The 24,737-nt window shown below is 39.3% G+C and overlaps 1 protein-coding gene across 2 annotated transcripts in view; it reads right to left on the bottom strand.

The window, feature by feature from the left end:
* nalcn (sodium leak channel, non-selective) overlaps positions 1 to 24,737 on the bottom strand; it is a 151,046-nt gene that overhangs the window by 18,225 nt on the left and 108,084 nt on the right. For both annotated transcript variants that reach the window (XM_041807727.1, XM_041807728.1), the window contains exons 18-33: positions 16,128 to 16,264; positions 12,319 to 12,460; positions 12,019 to 12,092; positions 8,013 to 8,114; positions 7,865 to 7,934; positions 6,844 to 6,935; positions 6,595 to 6,717; positions 6,347 to 6,403; positions 5,727 to 5,847; positions 5,506 to 5,637; positions 2,529 to 2,696; positions 1,474 to 1,578; positions 987 to 1,093; positions 777 to 897; positions 583 to 681; positions 303 to 396 (exon numbers count right to left, since the gene is read on the bottom strand). In XM_041807727.1, coding sequence (XP_041663661.1) covers positions 303 to 396; positions 583 to 681; positions 777 to 897; positions 987 to 1,093; positions 1,474 to 1,578; positions 2,529 to 2,696; positions 5,506 to 5,637; positions 5,727 to 5,847; positions 6,347 to 6,403; positions 6,595 to 6,717; positions 6,844 to 6,935; positions 7,865 to 7,934; positions 8,013 to 8,114; positions 12,019 to 12,092; positions 12,319 to 12,460; positions 16,128 to 16,264 — 1,744 coding nt within the window. The remainder of the gene's footprint in view (positions 1 to 302; positions 397 to 582; positions 682 to 776; positions 898 to 986; positions 1,094 to 1,473; positions 1,579 to 2,528; positions 2,697 to 5,505; positions 5,638 to 5,726; positions 5,848 to 6,346; positions 6,404 to 6,594; positions 6,718 to 6,843; positions 6,936 to 7,864; positions 7,935 to 8,012; positions 8,115 to 12,018; positions 12,093 to 12,318; positions 12,461 to 16,127; positions 16,265 to 24,737) is intronic.

Genomic DNA, 24,737 nt, shown 5'->3' with positions numbered 1-24,737 from the left:
GTCAGGCCAAGATCTGGCTAAATTTGAGTAGTCTGAGCCGGCCTTAACAGAGCCCTTTATACTGCTGTTGACTCACCATACCTGTAAGTGAGCAGGGGCAGATACAAACATTTTAAGCTACGCAGTTCTTGTCTTTGTACCTGACCCAGACCCTTAAGTAAAACCACAAGATACTCAACTAGTCTTCCTCTTTGTCTTCCTTGTATTCATCTCCTACCACCAGGCTCATCATGTTCATAAATAAGGGATGATTGCTAAAGCATTTGTAATGAGTGTTGGTGTTTTGTTTAGTGTGCGAGCACCTGGGCGAGGAGGCAGGTGGAGAGGTTGTGCTATCTTCAGTCGACTCTTCAGATCTTCCCATCTCCTCTGATCCACTGTTAAGAGAGCTGTGCCCTTGTGATGGGAGACACAGCACATCAAAACCATCAAATAGTGTATTTTTGTTATCTATCTTTGTTATATTAAAACCTTATAGCTTTTCTAATTTAGGTCTATACTGTCAGCTTATATAGCCTTTTTAACTGACACAGAACAGTAAAGGCACCATTAAACATTGGTGTCCCTATGCATTGTACATACCTTGTTCTCATTGAAGTTTGCAATAACGACCCCAACAAACAGAGTGAGCCCAATCATGCATCCCAAAAACACAAAGACATGGATGTAGATGCCATGGATCTGCAAGCACAGAGGTATATGAGCTGTTATAGAGCATTTATAGTATAGTTAAAAAGCTCTTGCACTGAAATGACAGATAAGGTAAGGCTCAGTACCGGTCCAACACGATGAATTATGACATCTCGGACTTCCACCCAGCCTTTGAGTGACAGCACTTCAAACAGAGCCAACATGGCATTTCCCACATTGTCGAAGTTAAAATTACGAGGGTTGGCCCTAAGGACAGAAAGAATGGCTAAATCAATCTCTGGCTGTAGAAACAAAAGTCTTAAATCAAGCAGAAATAATAAAAACAACAGCTTTACCAGACTCTTGGTACCCAGAAACCAGGTTTCTTTTCCCCAGGCTTCAGTTTCAAGTTGAGGTTTTTGGAAACGCTGACATTTATTCGGAAAATCCCGTGACACTCATCCTTTACAGAAACAGAAAAGTACAAAAAAGCCACATTTTAAACTGAACAAAAGGCAGTTAGTGAAGAAGGTGGGAAAAAACAACAAAACAAATAATTCCCTGCAAATTAACTCAGACAAAGCCTTTAATTCTATCTTGGATATTGCATTATAGAGGATTCATCTGCAGAAAAACACATTTAAAGAGTCTTGCGTGTAGTGAAAGGTTTGCTATTGTACAAGGCATAGCAGAAGTATAATGAGTGTTGTTAGAAAGTAGTATGAAAGGAGCCATTGGTGTATTGATTTGTCTGGGGAAACCCTTGCATTTCTCCAGCTTCTCTGCGGGGAGCGTGCGATGTGTGGGGATGGTTTAGTGAGGAGATTATGTTTCTTGCCGTACCCGTTTAAGGATGTGGGGGTCGTTGCACTTGGCAAGCTTTCCGGCAAACAGTTGAACTCCGAAGCTTGCGAACACCAGCATTAGTGTGAGGAGCAGAATGGAAACCTGCAGGAGAATCAATCAGGAGTTTAAAAGCAGACAGTTGGACATAATCCGAGCCTGTGAGATTACAGAGCGAGCTAAGGATGTCAGGGCGCTATGGATGTAGAGGCCTCAGCTGGGGAAATCAGAGTCAGACGCACAGAGAATCTGTAACTACTGCAAGATTTGGATGTTGTATTAAAACCCTCATTTGGAAAAGGCAAAAGCCAAGAAATAGCAGGGCATGTAACAACAAAAGCACAAAGTCAACAAAGGTGAGGAGGACGCATTAGTGTTCAAATCCAGCTTAAATTTTTGCTTTAGGGCATGTACTATAAATCATAAATACTTCACTTTTATTTGCATAGTTTTTACTAAGTCTCAGCTTTTTAAAGAGAGCCCAGTCAAACCCCCATCATCTTAAATATATTAGGTCTAACCTTTAAACACACTAAATGGACATTAAATTGTTACCTAGTGGATATGGACAATTAGAATTCCTATCCTAGCATGGATTTTAAATAGTAGTGTCTAACATTTCTTTCTTATCTGTAAGCTGAAAAGAGGAAGGTTAAATATGATCCATGTTAATGCAAAATTGCATCTTTGCCCAAGGCTGCTAAAGATAAAAACAGTTAATTAACTTTTTCGACATATAAAGCAGATTAATGAGTAGCATACCTTTATATTTGATGAAGAACAATTTAAATACGTATAAACATATATTTAGAAACACATTACACTAGTCCACCACAATGGTCAAGTTTGAACAAGACAAATAATCCCAAACTAATGATATGGGGTAAATTAATTTAACGGCAGATATTACATTTTAGGTGCAAAATAAAAATGGCAAGTCTTCATTAATATGGTTTTTATGAAGCACCCACCTTTGCACCAACGGATTTTCATCATATAGTCGATATTGGTCTCTAAATTCCAGATCATTCAGACTCTAATAATCAACCACTAACCAGGAAAATCTCCTTGAATCCTTTGAGAACCTCCCGCACCACCTTCCTCATCTGGGGTACCAGCTTGAAGATCCTGAGTGGGCGCAGACAGCGCAGCATCATCAGCAGCTGAGCCCCAGACTCAGGAGGAACGTTATGAGGCAGCCAGCACAGAAAGATCAGACTCACCTGGAGAAGAAGAGAAGTTTCAGTAATGTAACCATTAAAAAACTTTATTTAAAGTACAACTAAATTATTCATTTTTGCTGTAAAAATAGGAATGTTGTATACACAGGCCTGCCCACAGGTCTGCATACAACAGGCCTGTGGGCAGGACCCTGAAAAACTCAGTGTATGGGCCTGCCCCAGTTAATGAGAGATGATTTATTACTGATATCAATAAACACATTGGACAATTAACAGTGGCTAAAGCTTATATTGGATTCTAATGTTGGAAATTTTGTTCTAATTTTGAACCTCTTTCTGCTACTTTTAAACCCCCTTTTTCACCCCTTTCCCAGCCAATGTTGCCACTTTTTAACCTATTTTTGCCCATTTAAATGATCTTTGCCAATTTTCACCCATTTTTGCCTCTTTAAACCCACTTCCACTGTTCTATACTAACTTGTTTAAACCAATTTTAGCCCAATTTTTACCAATTCTGCTACTTTTACCCAAGTTTTGCCAATTTTGCCTCTTTTAACCACTTTTTCCAATTTTAGCCTATTTTGCCACCTGAACTGTTTTCACCCCCTTTTTTTTTTATCTCTTTTAAGCTTTTTTTTAACTTTCAACCCATTCTTGCCACTTTTAGACCCATTTTCACCACTATTTCATCCTCTTTCCTCCCTTTTCTGCCCATTTCTGCCATCCTATTTTTGCCACTTTTCGCAGTTATTTGATCATCCTTACATTCGTGCACATTATGGCTTAGCAACAAAGTCTACCGTTACTTTCCAAATGTTTTTTGTTCAGAGTGCCTATCCACACTGTTAGCATTACCAAAAAAGGCAATTCTGTTTCAAGAAAATAGGTTTACATTTTGAAAATAAAAAATATATTCTTCTGCATTAATAAAAAAACATCATTGTTTGTTGCTTTAATATTCAGGTTTAAAATAAAATTTGGTTATCACAGCTTAACTTTACAATGGACCATGATTTTGCTGACCCCCATAGGCCCTACATTTGGCTGGATCCCAAAAAGCTCTCCCCTTTATACCCCCTTATAGGTGGCTTTGACTGTGCATGGAGATATACTTAAGATTCCTTGGCGATGGGATTTTGTTGCTGTTCTTCTTCATGTGTAATGTTGGCACCAGGACTAGTTTCTTTTTTTAGTTTCCACAAGGATGAAATAGCACAAGAAGTTCTGTAGGTGGGTATGATGTGCTAAGGAGGAGGATGACCCTGGGTCATCTAAGCTAACTGCCCAGCCTACTGAAGGTGTCATGGGCCTCACTTGTTAAGGGAAGATGCCCAGCCGATAACACTGATGATCTCCAGTTACACATTTTTGGGTTGTGGGGGCCAAAAGGAGCCATGTGGTAAAGAAGGTAGTATCCATGTTGTCACTAACTGGCTGGCCTGCTGGTCTGTTAAAGGTGTAAATGCTGTTTAGGCTGTGGTGGCTACTGAGTGCCAAGTGGTATATCATGTGACTGATCAGTAGACTGAACTGGGATCAGGATATTTTTTACTGGGCTCTACTTTTAAGTGGGGCCCTATATTCTTGTGTTTAGTTCTAATTCTTCAGTGTAATCATCCAAGAGAAAAACTAAGCCACTTAAACCAGTAAAACCAGCACCTAATCTTAATGGTAACACTAACAATATCCTTCCTGTTTTCTCTAAAGTTAGAAAGAGGTGCCAGGCCCTGCCAGTCTGCTATATTTGTGTCTGTCCTGAGCAGTGAAGCAGCTGTTTGCAACACAATGAACGGGGTGAATTTTCAGTCACGTTAGCTCATGTTTTGCAATGTGTTCTAGTGATACTACAGACGTACTACAGACGTCTTGGAGGAAAAGAGATAACTAGACATCAGTTTCAATAAAAAAGTTACATGTGCCTTTGCCTCACCATCCCCGTTATACTTACCTTGCTTATAAATAAGCTATGGGAAATTTTGACATGGAAATGGCAAACACAGACTCCTCAGTCTGCATGTCCTTGAAATCTTACCCAACAACAGCATTAAGCGGCCATGGAGAATAACTATATAGCCCTTGCAACTGTTTTCATTTAGGGTTTTGTAGGTATTATAGTCACATTGGTTGATTTTCAGTAAAACAACTCAAAATTTCCTCAAGATAGTTTGTTAGAAGGCTTACTATGGAACCCTTAGAGTCATTTTTCAGACCAAAACAAACACTCTTTTTCATCCGTGCCTTGATAATTCCCCTGGGCCTTCACTTTTTGTTTACCAGCAACTTTCTGTGGGATGGAGAGTGGCAGACAAGAGCTGATAATTGCCAAAACATGTTTCTGTAATCAATTTAAAGTCACAATGAGCATCTTCGAGTTTAGTTGGGAGGTCAAAGAAAATCTCTTCTTAGGTAAACAAAATCTATTAGTCTCATATTGTCCCTGTGGATTGGGCTGTCTCCATTCCCCCTACTTGGTGAGTGATAAAGTAGTTGGAATAGACAATTTCTCTTGGAAAAAAACAACAATTATGAATCAAGTTTGAGCCTTTGAGAGAAAACTTTAAAAAGCTGGGAGAGTGCTGTCTCATCCTTGTGAACACAGAGCTGAGAACAACAAACCCAAAAGAATTCTGGCTTTATTCTTTTTAGAGAGGCTTTAATCATCAGTGTATATATTTACACACGGCGTAATGAAGTTTTACTATATTAATAATCAGAAGTTGTATATTAAGCTTTTAGATTACATAAACACCGTGTGATAGCAATTGCATATAAAATACCTCTTCCTATGGGGTTCTTTTACTATGGTGCCATAACTGGATACATTTAATATAGCAGTCTATAGATTCCTTACAAGATAGATGAAGATGTCCATGACTCCTCCGAAGTCTCTGATGACAGCTGTAGGAGTGAAGAACAGACCGTCGGCCATGATCTTCAGGTTGAGTTCGATGCTCATGAAGATCACAAACACGTACTCTCCAATCTGAAACAGAGGACACGGGCATTATCAGCATCTCTCTTGTCACACATCTGCTCCCTTTTTTCTGTTTAGTGCTTAACTGTTTTTAATACCTGCAGCATGGGGACATGCATGACCCTGGTGAAGGGTGATTCAAACATCATGGAGATACAGGAGCAGATGGTAACGACGATCATAACCCAGTCCAAATAGGTGACGAGGCCCAGAAGATCACTGCAGGGACGCACATGAGCATGATTTTTCACAATTTAGATTAAAAAATACAACATTTGGCCTAAGTAGGTCAAAAAAGATATTTGATTTGCAAAGTGCCCCACACTCAAGGATAACCAAGAGAAAGAGGAGGAGACAGACAGGGAAGGGAGGATATGTGAGGAGAGATATCAGACGAGTGAATTAATCTGTATGAGTGTGAGGACCAATCTTTTCTACAGCAGGTAGGCAGTAAAAAAATCCCTGGGCTCCAGCAGTATCTGATACAAAAGGACTCGCTCTCACTTTAATAATCAGCCTCTGTGCTCGGCTGAATTACAATCAGGTTGCATAATGGTTGAAATCTATTTCACAGCTCCTCATTTTCACTTTTTTTAATTCCTCACCAGAGTTTTTGAAGAAAGCACAACAGGCACATAATTTGGCTACAGAATTAATACGAATTTCACTCATGTAGAACCAACGGATCAATAAGGAATCAATAATTCATCACACTTACTACAGCTGGTGGTATTTGGTGTTCTTCACTGCTCCTGTTATGGGGTCTGTTTTGGATCTAGATTTGAGTACATACAAATTACATGAATTGTAACATTTTGCAAACAAAGGTATGAAAGTGGTGTAAAAAAATCATAGGTTGTTGTCTTTAACTAAATTGAACACTGAAGGACAACTTTTGGCTATTCAAGCCAGGAGAGACCATATATCATATCCAGACAAAATGCAGACTAATAACACTGTTCTTACGCGTTGAAGCGTGCTCGAACAATCATCCTGCAGAAGTTCCTGAAGCGATGCTCTCGCCCCACAATGAAGAGAGGCTTATCAAAGTAGGGATGGTTTTCTCTCAGTTCCTCTTCCTGGACTTTTCTGCTCATTTAAAGAAGCAAGAAACAAAAATAGCACAAAATATCAATAAAACAGCCAGGCCTGAATGTTGACTTTCTCTTCAATACTCCCTTCAAAGCTGATGTTAATGAATTTTTGTGGTAATACCTTTTCATTTCTGCTTGTTCTTTCTTCTCCTGGATCATCTTGATCTCGCTGTCTTCTCTCTGTGCATTTCGATAGCGTACTGTGCTGGAATGCTGTGGAAAGAGACGAGACAATGAAGCTATTAAAAGTTTGTACCAGTCATGCCTTTCTCATTTATGCATTGTACTCCTGAAAAGTCCTGAAATTTTACAAGTGGGCTGCATTTGTGAATGCAAATACAGTCATGGACGAAAGTATTGGCACCCCTTGCATTTTTCCAGAAAATACACCATTTCTCCCAGAAATTGTTGCAATTACAAATGTTTTTGGTGTACACATGTTCATTTCCTTTATGTGCTTTGGAACAACACAAAAAATCTGAAGAAAAAAGACAAAATTGACATAATTTTACACAAAACTCAAAAAATGGGCTGGACAAAATTATTGGCACCCTTTTAAAATTGTGGGTAAATCATTTTATTTCAAGCATGTGGTTCTCATTTAAACTTTCCTCCATGACTGTACCCCAAATTTTCCTTTTGACTTCCTTCAGAACTTTTTCTCAGCTAGCCTCTCAGTAAAATTTAATCAAGAGGTCATGGTGAAAATGTAACTTTTACCTCATCATCCCAGTCTGACAATGAAAGTTTCCCACTCTGAGGGACATGTTTGAAGGAGAAACTCTCAAATATTTCAGGGGAAGACTGTCTAAAAAATTTCAGGGTGCGCAGGTGGTCGAGTGGTTTAAGGTGCTACCCATGTACGCGGGCGGCCCGCATTCGAATCTGGCCAGTGGCCCTGTACTGCATGTCTCTCCCTTCCCTGTTTCCGAGTCTTCCCTGGTGTCCTTCCGCTAACAAAGAAAGGCATGAAAAGGCCCAAAATAAATCTTAAAAAAAAATCAGGAATTCATGTGGGATTTATGTTTGTAGGAACAACAGTGAAGTGCTAAAACAGTCTTAACCTTGTTTGAAGACTTTGAACAGCGTTTCATGAAGCATACAAGTGCAGTATTTCTGTTACTGTGTGTTAATATTCTTACATCCTGGGTGAGCGTCTCCAGAGACTTCCCTCTACTGATCCTCTGACTAGTGGAGCCATGTCTCAGAGATCTGTGGTAACAAAGAGAAGGTAAGTACCAATCCACAGGTACTTCTGTTGTGTTTATTTGTGTATACATGTTGTCGAACCTGCGCTCCTGCCGTATGTGATGCTGCACGCTCAGTATGGAGCGCTCTTTGGCTGGCTGGCCTTCAAAGGATCCACTTAGCATGCGCTGCCTGGTACAAGCTCTGAACACATAAGCACAGAAATATTTTATCTCTGTCCTCAATACAATGGAAGATACAAATGTGTGATCAGAAAACAGCTTTATCTGGTCCATGTTTTGAAAATAAAGCTAGATTTGGCTTTGGTTGTTCCAGGCGATCCAGGCTGTCAGGATCCAATCATTCCATTAGTGCGCTAGTGTGGGCATCCCTGTCTGTCCTGGCTAACAGTAGAGTCATGTACCTGAACAGAGTAAATGACACTGTGGGCATAAGCAGCATGTGTACTTTAATCATTAGAGAGACTAGGAGTGATTACTTGTTTATTGGCAGTTAGCATGCGTGAGTGCCTGCGTATGCTGCACTGTTATCCTGTGTTGGTGCGATTGTGAGAGCCTAATTGTGTGTTTGTGTGGAAGAAGGCGAGCCAGACAGAACGTGTTATGACTGCTGATATGCTGTCTATCTTTCAAACGGACTGAATAAGGGAAGGAAGGGGGGGTGGATTGGACATGGTGCCGGCGAGCTAATCTACACTTAGTGCCAGCTCGGCCATGCTGAACAGCAAATTATCCATTTACCTCACCGTGACAGTAAATGAGTCTGAAGAGGGTCTGTGTGTGTCTTCATGTGAGTGTGGATGAGAGAGAGAAGAATTAACAATATCAGAGCGCTGTTGCAGGAGGGCTGTATCTAATATGCACACTGTTATTACTTTCACCCACACAAAGGCTGGCATGTGTTTCATGGCTGAGGAGGATGCATATTAAACACATCTAGCTTAGATCTCCAAGAATGGTGTCAATGCTGAACCTTACGATGTCCTGATTAATAATAAAACAACACAAACAAGTGGTAGTCATGGATGTGGATCTGATTAAAGGTGCAGGCCACACGTGTATACACATGTGGGTTAGAATTGGGCAAACAACTGACAAATTTTGGTACAAATTATTATTAAAAGCTCCAGTTTATCTTTGTCCTCGTAAAGAGGTTTCAACTAATGGATGCCTTATTCTAACCTACAAAAGCAAAAAAAGGAACACAAATGACTAGATGGACTATTTCTCCATAATAATATTTAATTTTATTACTGGTGCAATGGGATAGCCGTCTGACAAGACACATTTTATTTATCCTAATTTATGATGAAGAAACAGACATTTTCCCCAGCAAATATTTACAATTAGTTTTATGACTGAGTAAAAATAACAGAAGGATAGGATTTTTGTCAACCGCGCATGCATATCCATAAAGAAATAACACATACTGCTCTGCCAACATGAAGTGCCAAAATCAACACAAACCCTAATTGTCAAATTCCACATGATCTGTTTATGCATTGATCTAAATTACATGCAAAGAACACTCTCTAGCATATTGCTCCCTTTCTAGTCAGTCTTTGCAATTTTCACTTTGCACCAGGCAACAAATAACGCTTCTTTGTTTGGCAGTCAGATTTGGCGGATGCTTAGAAAACATTGACTGCATTGTGCCAACTGTGAGATTTGGTGCAGAAGGGATAATAGTATAGCTAAGCCCTTTTTTACAGTGAAGGATAATCTTAATGCTTCAGCATACAAAGACATTTTGACAATGCTTTGCTTCCAAATTTGTGACAACAGTTTGTGGATGACCCTTTTCTACTCAAACATGACTGTTCCCCAGTGCAAAAAGCAAGGACTACAAAGACATGGTTTGAGTTACCAAGAAATACCAAGCACAACACATGAACTCCCGACCCAGACTTCCTTTACCAAACACCGTAGAGCATGGTTGCTGGAAAACCACATCTGTGTTCATAACTGTCTAATTTTGTATGTATGTCTAATGGGCTCAGTGTGTTGGGGCACCATCCATAACTGTCCTCTGTCGCATACATAAATACATCTATGTATGCTTTTTTGGTGCGATATCTACTCACACATCTGCATGTGAAACCGTGTGCTATGGGCATCGTGCAATACGGCACTTTATACCATGGTCTTTGTGAATACTCGATTATGATTGGCTCTGGAAATTCCATTGGTGTCAATTAACTTCTGATATACAGAGACCTTTCCAACTTCTCAAGTAGTCCCAGTCAAAAAAATCTTTTCACAGTTCCAAATTAATGTGCAGCAGCCGTTACTCTGTTAGGAGTAACTATAGCAACCTGAAACAGTCATATTTTCTGAGCAGGGAGTACAGCGTTGCCAGCCTAGGAAGCCTATGGACCGTCATCAACCGTCACTTTACTGACATAAATAAAATGACAGACTCTAGGTTTAAGACCTGTAACCTAAGACGGTCTTATCTTATATAGCCGACGTTGTTGATATAAACACAAATATGTATATATGCTCTCAATTGTAATGAGAGGTTCTGTTCTGTGTTTACTTATGTAAATGAGCAGCAACAGTAGCCAGTGATGTGCGCTGGATATATGTGACAAAATGCACATGTGCTGTGTGACTATTGACGTGTGCCAATCAAGCGGCAACCTCCAGTCCTAAAAAAATGAAGCCAATGCGGAAGTGCCAAAAATTGCTATACTGTGAGTGTCCACTTGAGGTTGGCTGCAGGAACACCGGAAGTCCCGTCTGCACACATGTTGAACAGCCGGTTTTGACACACAAAATAAACTGGTTTACAGCCTGGTTCAAAACACCAAACCTGTCTCATTATCTAGTGTCTTATTCTGCTCCCACTGTACGGGGGGTGAATTTTTTTTTACCAGGATCGTTTGGATTATATTTAGGATGAAAGCTGATTGGTGTGTCTCATTTGATTGACAGATAGCTCGGCAGGCAGAAGCTCCGTTTCTGTCAACCGGAATGCCAGCTAGCAGGCTGACAGGAAGTCATGCTTAGTCGGCGGGCTGTTAGGTTGATCCAAAGTTCGGTCGAGATCGCGATTTCAATATGGAAGCCTCCAGGAAAGGGCTTCAAGAACTGTTTCAGCCCGCCTATTGTAAGCAGACGACTGGCATCACACGGGGTTTGTCCAATTCTTTCTACAGTCTATGGTGTCAATAAAGTTTTCTCCCTCTCAGAGAAAGGGCGCGAGATCCAGTTAGAGCAGAGCTGATGCCCCACTGTGTGATTATTCCTCCGTTAATAATTCTGTCTAGTACTGGATATGCACGTTAGAAACGCTGAGCAAACCGACTCTGCTAACAGACGTACGTCTTGTTTCCAGGCTCACCTTAACACTGAGTGAGTATCACAAAAAACTCACTTCCCTCCTGTTCTAACTGTTATAAACTATTGTCAGAAGATTCAAATAACACAAACAAAAGAAAAGAAGCCTTTATTTCTTTGTAGAGCGAAAGGAAACACTTCTGTGACCTCGTAGTCCTGAAGGAGGTATTATTCTGTGTATTCAAACAACTAAAACTAAGATTTTTATCAGATGACTGTTCATGTTAACTTACAGGTTTAGGCCTATAGTCTGATCACATGACTCTCTGTCTCACTCGTCTTCATGTCATTTCATTGATAAATCTGTTCAGAAAGTGCGCTGAGCGCACTATTTTTGGTTCCGTTGTGACTTGGTATCTATGGCCCGCCTATTTACTGGATATATTAAAAAGGTTTATTTGGGAAAAAAAAATAACATGATGTAGAAAAGAGGTGGGAGATGTCATCTGTTTGCACCCCAGTCTGTTGTGTGATGATGTGATTGAGTGAAAGAAGGGTTTATATTGTTTATGAAATACACTGTTTCTTCTCTCATAACTTCCTACCTTGATAAATTGACTTTGAAACTATGGTTTTAAAGTTAAAAAGTGTCATGCTGTTATTCTGAAACACAAAGTAGCTTCTTTTAAAGTAGGGCGATGGTTTGATTCAAATGTTGTTGAAAGAAAGTAAAATTTAATCAGTGTAAATAAGCTCATTTTTACCCAAACATATAAACAATATGCATGGTGTAGCAGTGCGCTTACCTTAAGATTTTATTGATGGTGGTTTCTTTTTCCAGCAGATTTCGAGCTCTGATACTAAATATTGACCTGCGAAGCTGAGCGTCAACATTGAGAGTCCATTACTTAATAGTATGTTGAACAGAGATAAGAAAAATACATCTTAAATAAACATTAAGTATTTTATACAGCTACTGTACATTTTATAGCTGAGATTTATCTTCTGAATACATAACAATGATAATGAAGTTCTCGCCTTCTCCTCCTCTCTCTGTGTGAGAGAGAAAGAGCAGGTGTGAGTAAGAGGATGATGGTGTGAGTTACCTTTTGGTCGATGTACTTGTTGTCTTCAATAGCAGAGCGTTTGGAGTGGTCACAGGAGGAGGATGAAGCGGAGGGGAGACGGCGGAACAAACAGCTGGTGTCCTGCTGCTGACGATCAATAAACTGCTTCATAAAACTCTCCCTAGAGGATACAACAAAGAAACATACACACAAAGCAACATTAACTGTAATGCGTGTCTTCCTACTGATACAATCCTTATGTTTAAATGTATTATAAAAGTTAAAAATTCTTGCATAATGCCACACCAACTTGGTGCATATTCTTGCTGCAGAATGTCTTTGGAGGCTCTTGCTGCAGCAGCCTGGCAGATGGGCTGCAGAGGAGGGGGAATTCTGGGGGAGTGAAGGACCTTGTTGTGCACTAATCAGCAACTAAATGATTAAACTGATTATGGGCTCTGCTTTGTTGGACACAGTGGAGTCTCCTGCTAAAAACTGCACTAGAAACAAAAGGACTTCTTGCAGAATATTGCTGGTTAAAGTCTCTCCAACTCAGCTTACAATATGCCAATGCTATACAGGCAGCTCGTAAATTGTGGCAGGTCCACACTGTTATACTGTAATGCTGTAATATATACTGTTATACTGAGTTACTGTAATATATCACAAAATTAAAAATAACAACTGACATAAGGACATTAATACAAACCTAAAAAATGTTTTACTAAGAATTGGAAAACACAATAAAAATAAAACCAAAAGCATAAAGTGTGAAAGTATAAGGTGTATGAATAGCATTATTATACTATTTAGAGTGTGCAACATCTATATTTGCAGATATTGACACCAAGACAATAGTACTGAACTTAGAACTCAGGGAAATGGCCAACAATACGAGACGGGTATGGTCAGATGTATAGTAACTTTTTGTTACCTCTAAAGTCATTTAGAAAAGCTGAGTCTAAGGTTGATGAGGTGACAGAGAGTGAACCAGTGAATTTAAATGTGCAGTATGCAGATTTTGCCATCAGCGGGCTCCCCATCAGAACAATAGCAAATGATGACATCAAGAGTACTGAATGATAAAACAAACAAACTCTGAATGGACCACAGTCAAGATGAACAAATGGTGGTTGGTTGAAGGGCATGTAGCCGATGGCAGAAAATAATCATGGTCCATCGAAGGTCAGTAGCATAAAACATGAATAAATTACAGCAACAGAACAGCAGTTTCCAATATCTGCTCCTGCTTCCTTATGTATCAGTCTTTCTCCCTGCTTATGCAATGCATCAAAAAGGATTTCTAAAATATAAGCTGACATGCCAAATGCTATTTCACATATTCATTGCATGGATATTTACAAATTCATCTGGGAAAGCTCCCATAGAAATCGTTTGGGAAGGACAGGACTTTTCAAAAAGTACTCTAAAGGTGACTGAATGACTGTTCTGTCGGTCACACTTAAAACAGATCAATCAGAGTGACAAGACAAAATGAGGTAGTAGATACGCTTTTAGTGTGGCTCTTTTTAGCACAATCACTCCATCAGCAGCCATTACATATTCCAACTAACGCTACATCATTCCCTCCTCTTGCAATGCATTGCTACATCCATGCTAATTGCTACACCAGTGACAGGCATTGCTTATGGCTTCCAGTGCAACATAAGCCCACCTGTAGCCACCACCTCATTCTCCTCAAGTGACTCTAACTGAGCAAAAACATTGTTTGGATTGGAGCTTTACAAGACGGATTTGCTGGATGGCACCATGTGTGGAGTCTGGCAAATCCATCTGCTTTGCAAGGTTAGACAAAATAGCCTATTTAAAACATTTTACATTAACTTAAGTAGTTCTAAAGTTTAAGTAAGATTTGACAGTTGTACAAATTCCCATGACACGAAAACTTGCATCACCAGCGTGCCTTGCCCCGCCATTTGAGAAACACTGGTGTAGATGCAACATGCACTGGCATGCACTAAAAACATCATCTGCTGTAATCTGCTGTATTCCACTGGTAAACAAACACATAGCTTTTGTTTATTTCAATCTGGTCTCCCTTTGACTGATTGTAACTGCAGCTCTTATTAGACCTCCTGAATTTTTGGCTCAGCTCAGTGATAAGGACCAGTCTTTCAGCTCCAAAATGAATCTTTATTCAGTATTATTTTGCCTTTTATTATCTATCTAAAAAAGGGAAAAAAAGGAAAAAAAAAAGAAATTGTCTCTAAGAGTCTAAGAACCATCTCTTTGAACCTGCTTATCAGAAAACAGCACAAACTGCAACAACTGAAACACAACTTCCTCAAAACTGCTGGTCTTGAATTGAATTTTACAAAGATGTTTATAAAAAAATGAGGGAGAAAAGCTGTTAAAGATGTGCCTCTAGCCTCTTGTTGTAAGCTGTTTGCATATGATGCGTATGTGTGTGACTCATACAATATTTAAATTACATCATTCAAAATCTTTGAAAAAAAAAATTAAATTCAAAATCTTTTTTTTTTGGAACAGAAATGTAACTATATGCTAAAACTGACAGAGATAACGCTGTGGTGATACGTTACTACATAATTATGACATAATTAAGTAATATTTAGGTCTGTGCACACATTAAAATGCTACTACCGTAGCTGTGTAGCATGGATTTGGGATTTGGGCATGGGTCCAAAAGGCTTTTATTTACTTTTTTTAAGGACTGATGATGTTCTCTATGCTGACCAAGAATCATAAGCCTAAGTTGAATGGCGTGTGTGGGTTTTCAATTGGCAGAAGGGGGCACTGTGATGACATTAATGCATGAATGTATTCAGGATTAATGTGTGATCGTCTCTGTAAGGTTTAGTGCTGTTATAAATAAGTACTGCAGAGTTCGATGGAATTGATGCAAAGAAAACAGTAAAAAAAAAAAAAAAAAGCATTAAAAACTAGGCCAAGTTTGGGTCTCCGTCACGGCCCTACTGTACAGCAAAAATCCAAGGTTTTGATCACAATCTTATGAAGAATGAACATGAAAATTCTTGTGTCTATTAGAACAAATCTCTTAGACTAGTTTGTTAAAATGTGCAATCTGTCCATTTGGCTTAAATGCAAAAATTTTAACAAACATTTATTTGTAAAGCACTTCCTGTATATTTTAGAGGATGGTGTCATGAGACTTTTTTGTTGGCCTTGTCATGATACATAAGTATACAGATTTTCATGCCTGTATCTCTTACCCAGTCCCCTATCTCATGGTTGGGGCCCCATGTATGACAAATTTGCATGAAACCCCCAAATACTGAGAGTTCCACTGGGGACCAATTTTCTAGAATGTTTAGGGGATGTTTTATGCATGTTAAGTCTCCCAAATTACTGGAGGAAGAAGTTAATAGTAATAACTTCAGTGTCAATAGGGTCCTTTCACTGGGGTTTATGCTCAGGCAATAAAAAAATGCTCTGAAAAAGAAATTCAGGTTCTACTGGTAACAAGAACAAATATCCTATTTTGGTTGTTTCCCTAAAGGCTTATCGAGTTACAGCCAAAAAATGGTGGGTAATCTTTAATGTTTTAATCTGTAGTGCTTGTTGTTGTGCTGTTTCAATGCTTAAGGATATTATTGCACAAATTAATGACTCAGTTCCTCCTCTGTTTTGTGGCTATTTTATCTTGAAGGTAAAAGATAACATGTTTCAATTGCCAAAGAACTTTCTGAAAAGATGTTTTAATGGTAAACCTAACCAATTTGACATAAGATGACTTCTGATCATTCTACTTTTGATTCCTGAAAACTAGTTCTTAGCTGCATACCCACTTTCAGGTTGATATGCATTTCTGAAAACATATATGCTGTTTGAATTTAACTGTTTACCTGATCCTGGGCACTGTGAAGTCAGATGGGAGTTTGGAGATCTTCACCATCTGAGGTCTGTTGGGAAACTTTTCAAAGATCCTGAGTCTCAGAGGGAGCTTCTCTTTGGTGTCAGCGTTGGCTTCACTTTGCTTAAGCTGAAAAAAAAAAAGAGAGTAAGAGAACCAGTTCAGGCACAGAGGAGAAGAGCAAGATAAGATATAGCGAAAGACGGGGGAGTCAGCCACTGGATGAAAATGAAGAAGAGAGGGATTGAAGTAAGATATTAAAAGGAGAGAAGGACAAGGTTACTGGGGTTTGGGTGTGGAGAGTTAAAGCGACTTTTGGGAGCTGGATAAGGCTACCCCTGGTATTTCAGGAGAAAAAAGCTGAGGTTTTGCAAGAGAAAGGTTTTATCAGGGTTTTATGAGTGCAGCTTTATGTTTCTGCCTGATGATGGCAGCAACACACTTACCTACAACACACCACATTTAGCACAAGATCCCACTTACTTTTCAGAAAAGAATGGAGAATGCAACAAAAGAAAAAGAAAAGATTACTTTGGAGTGATTAATGGACAAAAAGAGGAAAAAAAGGCAGTGACAGTTAGAATAGCGTGCATGTGTGCAGGCTTGTGAAATAAAAAGATGACAAAGGGAAATGGAACCAATTATTTCCATTTAATTACATATGGGGGAGGCTGATTGAAATTCCCTTGCAGGTTTACTCTGTCTGGGTGCCTGGAGATAACCCCTGATGCATTGCAGATTAGGGCCTGGAAAGTGAACTGCATTTGGAGCGATGGTGAGTGGTAGCTTATCATGCAGAGTGGGGAACTGCTGTGAGACATATTGACTGGGCTCGCTGAATGTTTCTCTGTCAGTCATGCGTTTTGAACGTCTGTCTGTCTTGCAATTCAAAAGCTGTCCGTGCGCATTGGTATTTCTGTCGGTGCCTGTCGAACTGTGAGCAGTCAAATGACTGGAACAGCCTCTTGTACTTGGGGGATAACAGCCGGGAGAGGGACAACCCTGACAAAGGAAGGAATGGAAATCTGTCTATTTTCCTAAAAGACTAAAATAAAGAAGCATCCTTTTTTTCCCTGAGTGGGTTGAGTGGTGAGTGGCATGCTGTGAAGACAGAATTATGCACCCGTATTTGCTTGCCTAGGCTTTCTGTCTATATTCTGAATCCCAAGATAGATACAGGATGGAGAGAAGCAGAGATGGGGGGGAAACAGAGCATGAAACTAAAACAAGCAAAAAAAAAAAAGAGAGGTGGAAGGACACATATGGAAAAATATGCTTAGGTCTTTTGAAGTGAGGCTGTACAAGTAACTTGTCAATAACATGTGTATAAGCCACAGGAGATGCTGATCAGTGTGGCCCCCTTAAAGAAAGACCAGCTGGAGTACAGGCAAGACGCATACTTTATCTAATTCACTGATTTACAAAGAGAAAAGCATGGGAATGTGAATGTTAATGTAGGGTAAATGGTGCACTTCAGGCAGAAAAACACTTGTGCTGCAGTGGCGGACTAGTGCTATTACAAAGTGGCTCGATCATGGATTTTTTCAATACAGTGTACAAATTCCCAGATGTTGTTTTCTGTTATTTTTTGTATGAAGATGAGCTAAATAACATGGTACTAACATGAATATATATATCCTGGTTTGTGAGCCTGAAATCCAGCCGGTCTCTCCTTTAAGGGGCCACACCGGCAGGAGTCTCCTGAGGCTTAAACACTTTTAATGGACAAATGATTTTTACAAACTCACTTAAAAAAACTCATCCAGAACTTTGAGAAATATTTACTAACAGAGAAATATTTTTTAGATTTAGTACAGCAACCTTTAAACCAACAGTAGGTCAAAATAAAGTCAAGAGTAAGACGCAGGAGCGTTGGTCAATGCGGCACCCTTTCAGAAAAGTCTGGACTTGCTCTGACTTTTTGCAATCAAATGTGACATTAGTATATGAAACGACTTAAGCACTTTCTCTTTTACATTTTTTTCTAAAGGTGTGTGTGTGTGTTATTTTATCAATCTTACCTTTCTGTCTTTATTTTTATGTTTTACTTTTATTTTGTTTAATTTCATATTTATAAGGGTGTCTTTTGTGTATGGTGTACATTCCTTGTGTATTTTAGTAATTCATTTCACTCACTTCACTCATTCATTCACTTTATTTATATCGCAAGTCTTCTGGCTTATATTGTTCTTTTTTTATACTTTCATACTTCTTAGTTTTTTGTAGAGTTGACTCAAGAAGTAACGAACAAAAATTCCAATGTATTTGTACTGTCCTGTACCTGTGCAAATGGCATTAAACATCTATTCTATTCTAAAAGAAGATGTGGCACATTTTTCATGGGCATAACCCCCATACTCAGCTCTGCTGCTCATCCCACAAATGCATGATCCTTACAAATGTGGCATCATTTAAAAGGGTAATAAACAGGCTTTCCAACGGTATAAGATTTATTACCAAGAAGCATTGTTACAACAAAGAAATAATGTACCAAACACAAATTGCCTTACTTTTTGTTTGAAGTTTATATATATTTTTGGCTTTTTATACCTTTATTCAGAGAGGACAGGATAGAGAGTTGGAATTGGCAAAGAGAGAATGACAAAGAGATATGCAGGAAAGGAGTCACAGGCCAGACTTGAACCTGGCCTGCCCGTATACATTGGGAAACCAAACCACTAGGCCATCAGTGCCCCACTTTCTCCAAGTTTCACCAGGAAAACAGGTACAGTATAAGGCAGTGGTTACCATGCTTTTGGAGCCCTTTACTTGTAAAAGCATAGCCCCCATGCAATGACCTTTGACGCCCCCTCCTCGGGGTCCCAGACTTCAGGTTGGGGACCAATGGTATAAGGTACTGTAAATAGATTCTGTCTGGTAAAAAAAAGTAAAATAAAGTAAAGTAAAATGCTGGCTTCCTCCCATATACCAATGCGACTTAAATACCAGAATAAAATGCTGAGAAGTGCCATTGTTACTGTGAGACTCTGGGACAGCTGCCACTATCAAACTACATGAGACCTAACAAGAATTAACATTTACCCCATTCACTCTCTACCGCAAGCAGCTGCTATGCTGGAATACATAACACAGGCCAGAACAGTGATGGTTGCCGCAACTTTTTAACCGCTTTTCTCCCTCATTTGGTTATAATCTCCCATTTGAAGAAAATTTGGGGTATACTGTCAAGTTAACAGAACTTGTGGAGCGCTGGTTTGAATAAACCAGCACTCCACTTCTCAAATTATGGATAACAAGTGACCAAAGAAGGTCAGCAGAGACTTCCAGACTGTAGGTCAGTACAAACCATTGTCCCCTCCAAAGACTCCAAAATACAGACTGTGACTTATTTATGGGGGCAACTTATACTCTGGATTTTAAGGCATTCTCTAAGATCTTAGCAAATAAATAAATAAATAAACAAAAAATAAATAAATAAATATCTCAAAGAGCGAGATCAAGTGTTCTGAAGTGAGGCTGTATCAGATACCTGTTGATAACTATAAGCCACAGGAGATGGCTACTAGCGTGGGCTAAGAAGAGACAGATTCACAGAAGCTAGATTATACATCACTGCAGACAGGGCCATTTAATTTAGCTCTGTCATAAGAGACAGCAGAAAACTGCAATGTCAGGGTTAAGTGTCCAATGAATAGAAAATATTTCAGAATTAGCTAAATTAGGTAGAAAAGGGCCCCGTCTGTAGCAATGTATGGCAGGTATTTCCTCAAAAAGGCCAGAGTCTCCTGGCTGTACATCATACAGTCTTACTTACATACAGTGTTACTTTAAAACACTTGAACTAGTCTTTGAATAATAGTTACAAACAGTAAAAGGTTTTACAGTTGATCTAACAAAACACTTTATACTACATATGCTCCAAAATGTTGATAAATATATGATCATCTACTCTGATGCTGCACTTCTCTTGGTGAAACTTGTAGAAAGTGCTGCAGTCATCTTAAACACTAACTTTACATTTGGTTGCTAAAATTCCCAGCAAACAAAAAATGTACAAACAAGCATGCACACAAACACACTCAGAGCAGATTTAATATGGGCCGTTCTGTTCCCAAAGGTCCTAATCAATTGGGCCAACTCAGCGAGATGTACAGTTTAGCCGAGGCTCTGCTCGCCCTTATCTGCAGCAGTGTCTTGTTACAGCAAAGCTTTCTGTGCCATCCACTGTCCTTTACATTCCCCATCTCTCCAAAAAGTCTGCTAATCCCTGTCAAAGATGGCATCAATCTGCATTTTTTATACAAGACTGCCCTGGTGCAAAATCTTAGCTTCAACATCAGATTCTGTTCATTGACTCCCTCCTTCCCTGTCTAATCTCGTCCTTATTTTTTAGAAAAGGAAAAGACAACCCAAAATATGACAGTACAAGAAAAAGTCCTTTTCATTAAAAGACTACGATGTGTGCTTCTTCCTGACTTCAATTTATGTGTTTATTTATATGCTGCATCTGGGATCCCACCTACTGTGAAAATAAATGAGAAAGCACTGAATTTAATTCCAATTTACCCCAGGAAAGCAAATCAGGATCCACTCCAGCATGAACTAATAACATTTATTTTTATTTGGAGAGGTGATATGATACTTTACAAGGCAGCAGAGAAAGTCCATAAACTACTAAGAGAACACAGATACAGCAGCAAAGAAAAGTTCCCTTCACTGTAAGGCTTATCTGTGAAAGGTTGGAGTAGGTTCACCAGTAAGCTGCCATAAATCACTATTATCCTGGGCCTTCTGTCCGGTCAATACTCGGGATCAATAAAGCACACATGGACATGCAAGAGCTCAGGAAAAGAGCACTTAGGAGGGAGATCTATTCCATACTGATTATTGGTTTTACGTGTTACAGTATCATGGAAGAGGAATCACTTTCTCCAACAAATACACAAAAACATCATTCACTGTGCAGATACACGTTTACAACTCTCTGTGCGCCTGGTTGCAGCCAATAGATGCAACTCCACCCAAAGGATTCAGAACTCTTATTCTGTTGAAATAATGAAGGACAAGGTTCCTCCAATTAAGGTCGATGTTGCAGGAACCTCATGATACAAAATATTACAATGCATGGGCCACTACGCCATTACTTCTTGGCAATACTCTGCATCATTTTCAAAGTGAAGCTGGAAATCCAACTTGCTATGCAACAGATCATCTAAAATCAGATGATATCATCTTAAGGCAGTCTTACATCTAATGACCTATGTTGTGTGGTTTCAAAGTCACAGACATAATTCCAAAACTGGAGTTTTGTTGCAGCATGCTCCCATGATCTCAGCTATGAGGTGCAAGGTGGTCATAGCAGTTTAAATGCAGTCTTTCTTCAGTCTTGGCGTAAGTCTTTAGTCTGGTCTTAAGCAAATTGTGTTTTTGTTGACGCGACTGTCTTCCACAAGCAATGGGAGCCAGTGTGATGCGTGAGCACGATAAAAAAGTTAACTTTTCAAAACATGAATGTGACCATAGTTCAGTCTGAAGCTGCTGAATGTCTGCTCAAAACTCAAGAGATGGAAGAACTTTACAGCTCAGAGCTGCAGTCAGATCTCACTGCACCTGTGTCTGTATCGTGTCATTTCATTCCAGGTTGACATGATAGATAAACCTCCACTGGGTTTTCTCAATGTGAAATCCAAATCAGTTTGTTTCTGTGGTGAGACAAACCATGTTTTCATATGGGACTTTTTGTTTTGAAGTGTGTCCGGGATAGTTCTTTGGTTGTTGCAAGAACTTACGAAGTTTTTTGTTATGTAGATGAATTGAAAACACCAGCGATATAAGAGATATTAACTCATATGCAATCTCTATCTCCTTCTCCATCTTGTTCACTGCTCAGAAGTTGTTGTGAATTTCCACCAGATGCATGATGGGAAATAATCTCAACAGGAATCATGTCCTCGTCTTGTAGTTAGTGACTCTCAGTCTTTGCAAAACAAAAACTCAGCAACTTGTTGACAAATTGTCTTTAAATGTGAGAGGGTTTCAGATGTCAGTCTTTTTAGAGTCTTTTAAAAGTTTTAGCAAAGTCCTCTGGTGTAAGACCAACCATATTTGCTTGTGTCGCATCTTTCTTTTTACTAGTAGCTCTTAATTATATCTCTTTGTATGTCATTTGGGCTCAGCCCCATTTCAAAGTTTTACCCCCATCCAACAACCCCTGAACTTCCCGATGCATCATCAGTAGTCATTGACAACATTTTGAAAACAGGCACATCAACAGTACAAAGACATTTCAAATATAAGCCATGTTTCTTTATTGAAGCCAAAAGGACCATAATACACTAAAACACCATTAAATTTTGATATGAGGTTGTTGTAATTTTTGAATCTTGCCAATTATTTGCAAGGTTCTGGGAGATTTCCAATAAGAATTTGTTTGGAGTGTGCCTCTGCAAAATCTGTGCCAAGGGCCATGTAGCCCAACACTTCTACTTCCCACCTCTCCAAAAGAATGGAGGGGTGGCCCAAAATGTGAGAGGAAGGAGTGCATTGAGACTGAGCCTTGATCATTGCTACTCCCTTTGCTGGTGGCAGATTCAAGGTGAACTTATGCTCCCTTTATGTAAGAAAATAGATTCATGCAATTTAAATGACACAACTACCACTGTCAATATACTCAAAGGTGTCTTTTACATTAGGGTGGATGTTAATATATCCACTTGAGGGTGTATTTTACACATGCATTCTCCTTTGCTGACATAAAAGACATTCAGTTGTCTCTTCCTGTGTCTGGGTAAGCTAACAGCTAGATATTAGTGATGTTCCAAGGCAGCTATTTCTCTATAAAGCCAAACACATATTTAAATTGTGATAAACTCACTAGTCTACAGTTCATGTTCATGTTCATCACAGGGTGACAGTGTCAGTAGGTACTGTATATGATGTGAAGTTGGTGTGCTGAGTAGAGTGTGGCTTAAGTTAGGAGCTACCTCCGCCAGATTTTGTTCCCCTTTGCAGATTAATGTTGTGATTAACCTGGTTACTCATCACTTTAGTTGAGTAGTCATACAAAAGTATAACACTTAAAAGTCTATTTAAAACTTTATTTCAAATTTCATAACTCAGAAAACGAACCATACTGCGCTGATCCTACAACATGCTAACTGCAAAGCTTCTCATGTTTATGCCCCATGAAGGGGAAGGGGAAAGGGGCAAGCTCTGGCAGGAAGGCAGCGGACATTAACTGATGCTCAGTGACTACTAGTGGCAGAAGGCTTCAATACAGATTTAAAAGAGTAATTAAAAGAATAATTTGATATCTAAATACAGCCATGTATATTTACTAGTGTTGCTGGCCTGGCTTGAGCTGCCAGATATATTACTCACCACTGCCCCCAATGGATTATAGTGATATTGCAACATTTGGTCAAAATACTTACAAATGGTTTAGATTCAGAGCCCTACAGTGTCTCCAACATGGCCATACTAAAACCAAACAAGTTGCTCTTAATGTTAGGCATGACAAATAACCTAACATTCCCCTAACAATATTGTTGTTGAAAGCATCATGATACTTTACTGTATTGGTATTTTTGTACAAACCTACCACCACTGAGGTTTAATCTGTATTTTCCTGAAAGTTTTTTTTTTTTTCTGGACTTAACTAGAACTCTGGCTCCATCAATGGAGCTGAGCCGTTGTCCTACACTTGTTCTTATTCCCTTGGGAAAAATCCTGACATAGAAACAGGTACTGAAAAAAAAAAACATTCCTGTATATACCTAAAGGTCCATGTACCCAGCAAATAAAGAATATCTAACAAGAGAACACAGTGGAAAATGAATATTGTATAGAGTTAAATTCAGAACTCCTCTGAGTACTAAAGCTAGTTGGGCACAAACACAACCCCAAACAAATACCTTATGTTTCTCTGTGGCAAAAAATCATTTTTTTGAGCCTGAAGTGGTCAACAATAAACAGTATTGTGCTTTTGTGTGAGACAAGTTCTTTTTCCTATTGCACCTGTATGCCTCTACCTGTGTGCAGGAGAAATGTCTCAGTGTTCATTTCTCTTCATGTCAAAGTCAATGGGTGATAAATCAAAAGTAGTGCCTGGCTTGCCACAGAGGAGATTTAGTGTAGCTGTTGTAACAATGGAGCCAAGACTAATGTGTTTTGCCTTGAGACCCATTCAGGTGACCTGCTGCTGCTTCCCCCTCCATTCAAGCCAATTTCAGGCTCGGCTGAGCTGGAGAGCTTTCCGTCTGGGATTTCCACAGCTTTCCTGACCAATGCTAAAGAAGGGAAGGAAAAAAAAAGCTAATGCCGGCCATTAGCATTAGACCAAATTCGGTCATAGTCGTAATTCAGTGGGTGCATGGGGAGGAGATAAAGTGGTCAGCATTAAAATGGTCCCAGACAAGCTGCTGAAGAGTCTAATATGATGTTGAATGAAAACCAGCTGGAATGAAAAGGCATTTAAAGCAAAAAAAGCCTCTTTGGGATGGACCAAACCTCTGCATAATGACTCTACCTACCACTGTGTTCACTGTTAATACCTTCATATAATTAGTATGGCACTAAACAAGATATTAAGGTGGAAAAACCTGAAATACACAGTTGTAGGACAAGCTAAGACTCCTCCAAG

Source organism: Cheilinus undulatus, linkage group 15, assembly GCF_018320785.1.
Source record: "Cheilinus undulatus linkage group 15, ASM1832078v1, whole genome shotgun sequence".
NCBI lineage: Eukaryota > Metazoa > Chordata > Actinopteri > Labriformes > Labridae > Cheilinus > Cheilinus undulatus.
This window is presented reverse-complemented; position numbering and strand designations above follow the sequence as displayed.